Source organism: Osmia lignaria, chromosome 13, assembly GCF_051020975.1.
Source record: "Osmia lignaria lignaria isolate PbOS001 chromosome 13, iyOsmLign1, whole genome shotgun sequence".
Taxonomy (NCBI): domain Eukaryota; kingdom Metazoa; phylum Arthropoda; class Insecta; order Hymenoptera; family Megachilidae; genus Osmia; species Osmia lignaria.
In genome coordinates this window covers 299,743-311,304 of record NC_135044.1, presented here as the reverse complement: position 1 = coordinate 311,304, position 11,562 = coordinate 299,743, and the positions used below count along the sequence as shown (strand labels likewise).

General features: G+C 32.5%; 1 protein-coding gene and 1 long non-coding RNA gene across 7 annotated transcripts; one reads left to right on the top strand and one right to left on the bottom strand.

Annotated features, from left to right (window-relative positions):
• Nucleotides 1–6,291: 6,291 nt before the first annotated feature.
• Nucleotides 6,292–7,240, bottom strand: LOC117610250 (uncharacterized). The gene is made up of 3 exons (XR_004582836.2): nt 7,032–7,240; nt 6,544–6,713; nt 6,292–6,422 (listed from the first exon to the last, which is right to left on the bottom strand). It is a non-coding gene; the product is annotated as an uncharacterized LOC117610250 (long non-coding RNA).
• Nucleotides 7,241–8,294: 1,054 nt separating this feature from the next.
• On the top strand, nt 8,295–11,151 carry LOC117610216 (mitochondrial import inner membrane translocase subunit TIM44). 6 transcript variants are annotated; one of them, XM_034337330.2, is made up of 7 exons: nt 8,295–8,390; nt 8,846–9,001; nt 9,077–9,317; nt 9,390–9,594; nt 9,657–9,805; nt 9,882–10,245; nt 10,324–11,151. In XM_034337330.2, the coding sequence occupies exons 2-7, from the start codon at nt 8,949–8,951 to the stop codon at nt 10,569–10,571; spliced, it is 1,260 nt and encodes a 419-aa protein (XP_034193221.2). In that variant the 5' UTR covers nt 8,295–8,390; nt 8,846–8,948; the 3' UTR covers nt 10,572–11,151. The 6 variants fall into 6 exon arrangements, with proteins under 6 accessions (XP_034193221.2, XP_034193220.2, XP_034193223.2 ...); XM_034337329.2 differs by having other exon boundaries at nt 9,072–9,317; nt 10,324–11,150; XM_034337332.2 differs by having other exon boundaries at nt 8,360–8,382.
• Nucleotides 11,152–11,562: the final 411 nt, after the last annotated feature.

Here is an 11,562-nt window from a genome sequence, read left to right as displayed (position 1 = left end):
AAAATTTTATTAAAATCAGAGTGGTTGTTAATAACTCAAAATCAATTTGATACGAAATATGAATTTAAAGCAAACTTCAGTACGAAAATAAAGAGAAAAAAATATATATTTGAGTTAAGTAATTTGAATTAAGAACATTAATTATTTCATTTTATTGTATTTAGTATTTAATAGCACACAATAATTTAATTGAAACAACTGCCTTTTGCTGCAATATACATATAGTACGTAAAACCACGACTCTACTCGACTTTATTGCATTATATTATTCAATACACATTTCAATGCAAATTTATTGTAAATGAAAAAACTGAAAAAAAAATCACGAGTGGACTTTGCTTTTCAGGAAAAGAATTTGAAAATTTATAAAAGTAATTTAATTAGCTTCTCCGTAAGCTTGAAACAAAACATCGCGATCAAAAATTAAAACTGAACAACTCGAACAACAATTATCCACTACTTTTGTTTAAATAAAGTAAAATAAAAATTTAATAAGCTATCTCGAATGAACAAATATTCCTTGAAATAAATTATCACCAATCATCAAAAAATAAAATGAATTTCCATTTTAAATAAAACTTTGAATAAAGTTCTCTTTAAAACTTTATCATATCTAATAATATCCTGAAAACATTAAATTCATATCTTATTTAACAGTATTTCCAATAACCGAATGCTCAAAATTTTCAAAATTAAAAAATGGGAAGAAAAAAGAATGGGGGCATGGCAGTGGGAGGGAGGGTACAGGGGAACCTGAAAAGAAAAGAAAAGTTTGACTGCCCATAAGAGCAATCCCTAAGCAAACCCTATAAAACAAACCGAAATCACACGCAACACTAATTTTAAAATTGCAAACATTCTGAACTATGACAAAACATCGGCTGGCAACGAAGGGTCTCACGCCCCCTAGACTTACGCCAGACGCTACATACCACCCACCCCGCCTGGACGTCGTAACGCCAGGACAGAGTGCACCCCTTCGCTAAGAGCGCTACCCGCCCGTCCAACACGTTGCATCCAACGGTGTCAGATTGACGGACGCCCATAGTATAGACAAAAGGACTGCAGTTTAGAATATGGTAACATATGGAAGTGTTCCGTATACTAAAACTGCGCCTGGAAAGGCCTAGTAATGCATGGGTATATCTCCCAGAGATGGTGTTCACGGTCTTAGGCCGCGGAATCCAATGGATTCCCACCGAATGTGAGTCATAGTTACTTCCACTAATTTAATAAATGCAAAAAAGTAAAAAATTTAATAACAATCGCGAATTCATTCGCAACACTAATTTCATTAATTATATAATATGTACAAAAGCGTACGCGTGAAGGCTGCTCCATTATACGCAACACTAAGCTGAAAAAAAGAAAAAAAGAGAAAACGCGAACTGTAACGCAACACTACTCAAATCTACCGAATTTTATAAGACGCAACACTAATCTAAAAAAAGGGTACAGCCAATCCAAGGCTGTACCACGGCAGCTGGTCCATAGCTGCCTTATGGACTATGGCAACTCCACTGGATCGTTTTTGGGCATTTCTAATGCAAAACTCGAATATTCATTACCGCAACACTAATTAGCAGGGAACTCTATAAACTAATGCAAAGCAATCGCGTATTTATAAGTCGCAACACTGGGAAACAATCGCGCTAATGTCATTCGCAACACTATCTTTAACAAACATGCAATTAAAATGCAGAAAAGGGGGATTCTCAAACCGTGAATTTTTTACTCGCAACACTAATTTCATTAATTATATAATATGTACAAAGCGTACGCGTGAAGGCTGCTCCATTATACGCAACACTAAGCTGAAAAAAAGAAAAAAAGAGAAAACGCGAACTGTAACGCAACACTACTCAAATCTACCGAATTTTATAAGACGCAACACTAATCTAAAAAAGGGGTACAGCCAATCCAAGGCTGTATCACGGCAGCTGGTCCATAGCTGCCTTATGGACCATGGCAACTCCACTGGATCGTTTTTGGGCATTTCATCATATATCGCAACTCTAATGCAAAACGCGAATATTCATTACCGCAACACTAATTAGCAGGGAACTCTATAAACTAATGCAAAGCAATCGCGTATTTATAAGTCGCAACACTGGGAAACAATCGCGCTAATATCATTCGCAACGCTATCTTTAACAGACATGCAATTGAAATGCAAAAAAGGGTGATTCTCAAACCGTGAATTTTTTACTCGCAACACTAAAGCAATCAACATTAAAAAGCAAAACTCTGAAAAATCTTAAGGCAATCAACATTGAAAAGTTAAATTCTATTATATTAAAGTAATGCAAGAAAGAAACGCGATATTTTAAGTTCGCAACACTAAATTGAAAACGCGATTTGCCCAAAATCATGGGGGTCACGGGCCCCCTCTTGTCCTGAAATTACAAAACTACAACTACAGGCAAGCACAGTGACAAAGTAGTAACGATAATGATTTCCCATCCTTTTTTGCAAAAGGATGCAAAATCATTATTAGTTCCCCTCTTGAAAGACAGTTTGTCGGGGCGCTTCGGCATATAGCCTTTTCTTTCTTCGGGCGGTCCACCCACCTGAAACTTATATCTAAAGCTCGAGACTTGCAAATTCGCAAAACAAAAAAAAAAAGCAATCAACAAAAAAGAAAAATCGCGAAACTCTAATTGACACGTGGACGAAAAAGGACTTTATACATATAAGTCGTTGTTCGTGCACACGTGCCGTGCTCGAGCAGAACTTGTGCGTTTCGTACAATCGCGATCGCGTATGACGACTTATGAAGTCGCCAAAAATTTGAAAAATTGTGCAGATAGAATCGAAGACGAACGGCATACTCCGTTCGTATCGATGGTATCGTCAATTCTTCAAATATATTCCAGATACAGGTTGATCACGCGAAATCGCGCCTACCCGACCAATAGACTGTGACAACCTGTCCCGGCCCTACCTACTTACAATCTATCACACACACCAGAAGGTATACTACCTACCTACCTAACGCTATATTTAAAAAAGGCAAAATCACATTCTCACAAAAATTCATTCGACGACCCCCATACACTCCACCCGGGCGCAAGAGCCTAAACTAGGGAGAACGTCCCGGGACGCCTCCGTCACCCGAGTTTCATCTCACATCACACTCTACGGTACGTACCATTTTTCACTGAAATCGTCTGGCAAGGCTAGCAATCATTGCGTATAATGATAATTACAAAATTTAATTAGCTACTTTGATATAGAATATTTCATAGTAATGGTAATAGTAATGATAACAATAGTATTTGGTTTATACGTTCATCGTACATCTTGTTGAGTAAAATATTATTTCAAATTAAAAGTAAATGAAAAAGTTATTAAACCGACGCAATCCCACAGCCTAAAAACACACACACCATATGTGGAGATTACGTCGTGCACGATATACTAACACAATGCCAGCCGCTTATTAATTATTATTATTATTATGAACTAGGTCATCGTGCCCATTGCCTCTACCCATCCAAGTAGCACCTGGGCACGTGAATGGGCTTTGGGAATAAACACGGAAGGGGTTAAACCTGAAAATCCTGATCTAGAAACATGATTAGTACATAAACATCTAACGGGCTAATATTTCACTATTTTAATAAAAGTGACTCGACTTTGTAAATATAAAGCTTTAATAGCAAATACAGAAAAGTAAAATAGAGCAACTATGACGCAAACATGGTGCACTGCTAATATCAGCTGGCAACGAAGGGTCTCACGCCCCCTAGACTTACGCCAGACGCTACATACCACCCACCCCGCCTGGACGTCGTAACGCCAGGACAGAGTGCACCCCTTCGCTAAGAGCGCTACCCGCCCGTCCAACACGTTGCATCCAACGGTGTCAGATTGACGGACGCCCATAGTATAGACAAAAGGACTACAGTTTAGAATATGGTAACATATTTTCATATATTCCGTATTCTAAAGCTGCGCCTGCAAAGGCCTAGTAATGCATGGGTATATCTCCCAGAGATGGTGTTCACGGTCTTATGCCGCGGAATCCTTCTAACTAATTTCATTAATTAAATAATAAAAAGGATTGAGTTTAAAAACCAAAAGGATTCCCACCGAATACTAGTCAGTGCATCGTCATATTTACTCCCGCGCTGGAAACTTTTCGCAACACTAATTTAAGAAATGCAAAATTCTAATAAAAAAGAATTTAATGTCTCTAATTAAGAATTCTTTGTAGTGAAAAAAGAATTTATTGTGAAAATTAATAAAACATCCTCGGGCGACTCCCTCCTCAGAGTGAATTTTCAAGAATACGCAAAATATGTTGAAATAGATCACTCTGACTTGGAACTCTACCCGTCACGAATTGTCTTCTTGCACATAAATTGTTCATTTTCTCATGAACGTGTAAATAAGTTAAACTACTCGGAAAAAATTCTCAAATTATATTTGAATTTATAATGTACAATAACATCATTAATATGTATATCCAGTATACATATTACATAATACTATCAATATTAAATATTGCTTTGAACTTTCGCAATAACTAAGTCAAATAGTATTTGACTTCTCTATTATAGACAAACTAAATAAAATTGTTTCGGTATTAAAATATTTCATATTCCACATTTATGAACATTTAAGAACATTTAAGAGCATTCATATATTTCATAAATATCTATTGGAATATGTGGAATTGAAATGATAATAAAACGCGGAGTACAAGAAGAGCTAGCCTAACTAAATGAAATGAAACAATAAAAATGTTACTACTCATGGGTATGTATAATCATACCCATGGTCACTATGCTTGCCAAGCACGTATACAACTAGTAGCCCGTGTCGATTCGGACCATTCGTCCTACGACATGATTGGGCACCAGAGGAACCATAAAACATGCGACTCACCGTTCGCAGATATACTCTTCTTCCGACAGTCAAACACCAGGTAGAAGGCTGCCTTGTAGGAGAAAACGGAAGTCGTGAAGAAAGCTGTTCATCTGTAACAAAGAAAGGAGAATTACGGTTAATTTTGAAAATTATCCATTTTTATTCTAATAAAATTATATATGAAATTGAATTTTATAAAATATTAACAATTAAAAAGAAATCTCAATTATCAAGTATTGAAATTGTAAATTATTTTATTTTAATAAAAAGCAATTAAGTGACGTACCAAGACGGAAGTCGTGAAGAAAACCATCATCAGGATATCCAGGAACTCGGCTAAATCAAAAAATTCATCATCTGTAACAAAACAAAAAAGAATTACGATTAATTTTGCAAATTATCAATTTTTATTCTAATAAAATTATATATGAATTTGGATTTTATAGCAATTAAAAAGAACTCTCAATTATTAAACATTGAAATTGTAAATTATTTTATTTGAATTAAAATTAATTTAAGTAATAAGATACTTACACTCTTTCCTTATGGAGCAACGCCCAAGACTCCTCTTCAGTGGTGCACTGACTCTAATACCGGATATATCGAGTAATTCAAAAAAAAGAATTGAAAATAAAAGTAAAGACTAGTAACGCGACCGTGAATAATTTTCGGCGTACAATAATTGTAGACTCTACTTTCGCGATGGAAAAAGAAAAATCAGAGCCACGATGCTCTAGAAAATATTTTATAATACGCAGTAAACACTGACTCTACTTTCGCGTGATTCCTAATCGTACAAACGCAACTCTAATCAGGGCCAGTTCGCCCTTGCAAAAATCAAAACATTGGAAGTGTGTTCGTACAAACACTGACTCTACCGACCGCATTGCGCGCGGCCACAACAATTCCTGAAAGAAAAACTTGGTGAGCAGGGATGGGCTGGGTGGAAATATACAAAACAACATTCTTCTTATTGAGCATTCGTAACGAAAATACTATTATTAATGGCTTGTAAATGAAAATATCTATGTTCGTGAAATATATTCGACGAGCACAAATATTTTTAAACCTGAATATTGATTCTAGATTGAAATGAAATGTTTTAAATAATTGTTGATAATTATTTTAATGAATATTACTATTTTCATTTAAACTTGCATCGAAAGCTGGATATTATAATATAATTACTACGATTTAACAAAAATAGATTGTTTAAAATAATTTATAATTGCAGAAGAGAAGCAATCATTTGCAGTAAAATACGAATTATTTCAATTATGTTCTAATTTAAAACAAACTATTTAATAAAATGAAAAATTAATTATTCTTTTCCTATGAATTGATTAAAGAACAAAAATATCTCTAATCTTTTCTTTCTTGGTACCTTGGTACCAATTAACTATCAAAAAACAACGACTCAATGAAAAAAAAGTATAATAATAAACGTTAATAATTGATTAGAATAAATTAAAACAATAAATTCTTATGAAATTATATTGCAAACCCATATCAGGTGTCGTGGCGTCCTTTCAAAATCTATCAAATATCTGTAATAAAAAAGAAATACGAATTTATGTAAATAAAATTTAATCAACAATAATAAAGTTATTATTAATAAACGATCGAACTATAATTGATACAAAATATTTTAATGGATACAATGTGTACCTATTATTTATGCGGAAGGCTGCTCTCAACACGTCCTGTCAGTTCGACGCTCGAGAGAGCAATGGCGAGACCTTCCTTCCCATCGTAGACCGGTCGGCACTTCGGCAACACTCGGAAATGTTCGGTATATTCTGCTATCGGCCGATACCTAACGAAGTACACGAACAGGTCTAAACAGAAATAATATTACGATGCTCAAGAAAAAACGTTATTAAATTACAAATTGTATGAAACAATACGAAAAATATTCAATAATGTTCAAGAAATTACTGATATAAACGGAAAATAATTCAGATTCTGCTGTTCGAATTCTATTGTGAATTCACAGCAAGGGCAACAAATGTCAACTCACGTATTTTTAAAGATAACCTCGAATTAATGTCAAAAATCAGGAATCTAGACTTCTCTCCAGCTATTCTTTCTATTTTTTGTACTTTTAACACTCGAAAGACAATTTAATTTAATGTTTGAAGATAATTTAATCTTACCTGTTGCAGACACGTGGAAATCAGACGAAGCTTCGAAGAGGAATGCTGCACTGCGCCACAAATCGACGCACTCGCTCACACAACGACGAGTCTGATTGGTCGAAATAAGAGGACGCCAACATGGCGCGACCAATCACAGCCATTGATAGAAGTTTCAAAGTGCTTCGAAACTTTAATACTAATCGTAAGGGAAAGGTTCGTTAAAAATTATCAACGCCATATTGAAATAAAGTCAACATTACTTTTCTCAACTTTAAACACCAAAATATAGGAAACAAAGTAGAAAAAATATAAGATATTGACGGGATTTGAGAAATTATTGATATAAAAGCAGAATAAATGAAGGAAATGTTAGTTTAATTCGTATTTATATCGCTATAATAGTAAAGACCGAGAAAATTAATTATCACGATATATAACGATAAATTACGGGAAAAATGTACTAAAAACATGAAAAAATACAAAAATATTCGAAAAATTATTGATATAAAGGGAAAATAATTCAGATTCTATTCTTCCAACTTCATTGTGAATTCACAGCAAGAGCAACAAATTTCAGCTCACGTATTTTTAAAGATAACCTCGAATTAATGTCAAAAAACAAAGAGCTAGACTTCTCTTCGGCTATTCTTTCTCTTTTTTGTATTTTCAACACCCGAAAGACAATTTAATTTAATATTTGAAGATAATTTAATCTTACCTGTTGCAAACACGTGCAAGACGGACGAAACTTCGAAGAAGACTGTTGCACTCCACCACACTCCGCGCAACGCACCCTTTAACGATGAATCTGATTGGTCTAAATAGGAGGACGCCATAATGGAATGACCAATCATAGGCATTGGTAGAAACTTCGAATTGCTCTGAAACTTTAACATTAAAAGAATGGAAAGATTCGTTGAAAATTATCAACGCCATATTGAAATATGGTCAAAATTACTTTTTTCACTTTAAAGCACCGAAATATAAGAAAAAAGATGGAAGAATACATAAGATATTAATGGTATTTAATAAATTATCACCATAAAAGCAGAATAAATGAGAAATATGTTATTTTAATTCGTATCTGTATCGACAAAATAGAGTATAAAGTTTTAACTTACGCATTTCTGAAGACAATGTGGAAATGATGTCAGAAGTCACGACTCCGGTCTTCTCTTCAACTTTGTCTTCTGTTTTTTTGTATTTTTGATACCTAATACACAATTTCTTTGCAATCTGTTCAGCAAGAACGAAAAAAGGTGAGAACTCGGTTCTGGGGATTTTTCTAGGGACTATTGATGAAGTTTTCAACGCTTGCCTTTCATCGCGTTAAGACCTTTTATGCTTTTATGTTGCAGCTAAATCAATTGTAAGATGGTAAATAATTATAATTATTAACTAAATCATCACCTTTTGTTTATATAATAACATAAGTTACATGTATTTACCCTTCCTAGGCTATTGAAATTTAAGTTTATTAATGTTTATATGGGAGCCGGTCATATTTTTCTATCATACCAGGGTTATGTTCTTTCGTGCAATAATTGCTTTCATGTTTTTCATTTAATTGCATCATAAAATTTTGTTCTTTTGAACGTAACCCATTACATTCTATTCTTTTAAAATTACATATAAGAATATTAATGTGTTAAACAATTATTACATGCAGAAACAATGTATTCACGTAACGTGGTAATACTTAAGTATTATTTATAATAATAATTTAAACTGCTGTTAAAAAGTTATTGTTTAAGTGGAAGATATTGAAGAAGCAATCATTTTTATGTAATGGAGTATAAAAAGAAACATCCTAACTGTATTATTTTTAATAGTTTCAGAATTTTGCAGTATATAGAGCCAGTCTTATTGGTATAACAAGATCTGCAAGGTCTAAAAAGAAAGTTTCTAAGGATCATTCAATTACACGTTGTTATAATGTTTTTGTACAACCACAGATACCTCGTATCACAAATGTACACGGTTTATCAGTGAGTTTCTTTTTAAGATACTCTGTGAAACAATTATATAGATCTGATTAATTATAGTTTGTCTTTTTAGATTAGATTATATTCTAATCCAGCAAGAAGGCCTAGCTTTTTTGCTCAATTCCTTGAGAATATCAAACAGGAAATGCAAAAGAATAAAGAAATGAGAGAGTCCTTAAAAAAATTTAGAGAAGAAGCAGAAAAACTTGAACAGTCAGAAGCATTACGTTCTGCAAGGCAAAAATTTCAGACAGTTGAATCTGAAGCCACCAAAAGTTCTGAAGTTATTAAAGAAAAATTAGGATCTCTAAAGGGAAAGGTGAGGGTAAAAGATAGTATTTTATTAAATTAATAAAGTTTGTACACATATTGGTTAAATTACATGACATAGGTACAAGAAGTTCTTGAAGAAGCAACTAAAACAGAATTAGGTAAAAAAGCTGGACAGTTAGGTGAAGAAATAACAAAGTCTGCAAAAGGAGCAGCAGAAACATTATCTGAAAAAAGTCAGGCACTGGGTAAAACCAGTGCATTTCAAACGATATCACAAACTGCAGAAGCTGTACGCGAAGAATTAGATCATCATGGAATGCATGGTAAATTAACCTTGACAGTCATTTATAGAAATAAGTGGTAATATATTTTATGAAATTTGTAGGAAGAGTATATGTTCCACCTAAAAAATTGAGGAAAAGAAAGGATGTAATGGAAACTGTAGATGATAAGCGTGTTCAACCAAATGAAGAAGCTCTGGGTGTTGAATTACACAAAGATTCTAAATTTTACCAATCATGGCAAAATTTTAAGGTATATATCTAGAAATAATGAATTTATATTACATACTTGTTAAGTTATTCATGCCCAATAATTACATTTTTTATAGAATAAGAATCCATATGTAAATAAAGTTCTGGATTGGAAAATAAAATATGAAGAATCAGACAATCCCGTAATTCGTGCTTCCAGGTTATTAACTGAGAAAGTAACAGACATAATGGGTGGATTGTTCCAAAAAACTGATCTTTCAGAAACACTTACAGAAATATGTAAATTAGATCCTAGTTTTGATAGAGTACAGTTTTTGAAATATTGTGAAACAGATATTATTCCTAATATTCTTGAAGCTATGGTAAGAGGAGATCTTGAGGTTTTAAAAGACTGGTGCCATGAAGCTCCATATAATTTAATAGCACAGCCATTAATGCAAGTAGAAAAATTGGGATATCGTTTAGATAATAAAATTTTAGGTATTCTCTTATTTTATATAACAGTTTGTTGTTTTTTTATACTGTTACTCTATTTAAGACAATATACTCTGTTTTCAGATATCAACAATGTAGATTTAATAATGGGTAAAGTAATGGAACAAGGTCCAGTTTTAATAATCAGCTTTCAGTGTCAACAAATTATGTGTGTGAGAGATGCTACAAATAAAATTGTGGAAGGAGATCCTGACAAAGTAATGCGTGTTAATTATATTTGGGTGTTGTGTCGTGATCCTACCGAACTCAATCCAAAAGCTGCTTGGCGCTTACTCGATCTTAGTGCCACTAGTACTGAGCAGTTTGTGTAGTGTACAATTTAGACATAAATTTAGTTAAAGCTGCAAAAATTAATGTGAATACATGACTAAAGAATAAGTGAAAACTGACGTGTGTTTACTTATTGCTTTCAATTGAATTATATTGGAAGAAGTAATCATCATTAGGATTTACAACTTGTACATTAATCCATCAGTGATGGATGTTAACTTCTGTGACTTGAACAATGATATTTGATATACATAAAGTTGTATATCTATGGTTTAAGCTACAGAATTTCTATAAAATCTGCAGAATGTTTTGATTTAAATGTAGCAAATAAAAATAAGGTGCATTATCAATGTTCATTAAAACAGAAAAATTTATCATTATTACAATTTATGATTTTTAGAGTTGCAATCATGTTTATACATGTATGATGCGTTTATATCTATGGAAAAAATGATGTAAAAATGATGGTAAAATCAATTCTGTATATATTTAAATATTGACATTAAAAACGTTAAATAATAGGGCCTAAGAGAAATTATGTCAAATGCCAAATATGTGTTTAGCACAAGTATTTTAATTACTAAAAATAATGTAAAAATTTTATGATTGATCAAATGTTGTATATATTTAAAAGAAAAAGTTCATGTTTATAATAGTACATTAAATGCATAGTTTATGAATAAAACCATTATTTTTTAAAATTTGTAACATGTGAATTGAAGTCACTTGTTTTCAAATTATAATAAATTCTTACAGATAATGTGTTGTCTATACATTTAATATTTAAAACTAAAAAACATTATAACATGGAAGCTCAAATTTCCTTTCTACTTTTATCTCAATTAATTCAGATGATTTATTAAATAATTATTAGTTAATAAGCCAATAATTAAGTGCTGATTTAGTAGTTTATAATAAAATTAATTTACACACATATATATATATATATATATATATATATATTTTCTTTTTTTTTTTTAATTCCTTCTTTATTATATTGCTGTCCTCTGGTTATTGGTTCCTTCTATAATC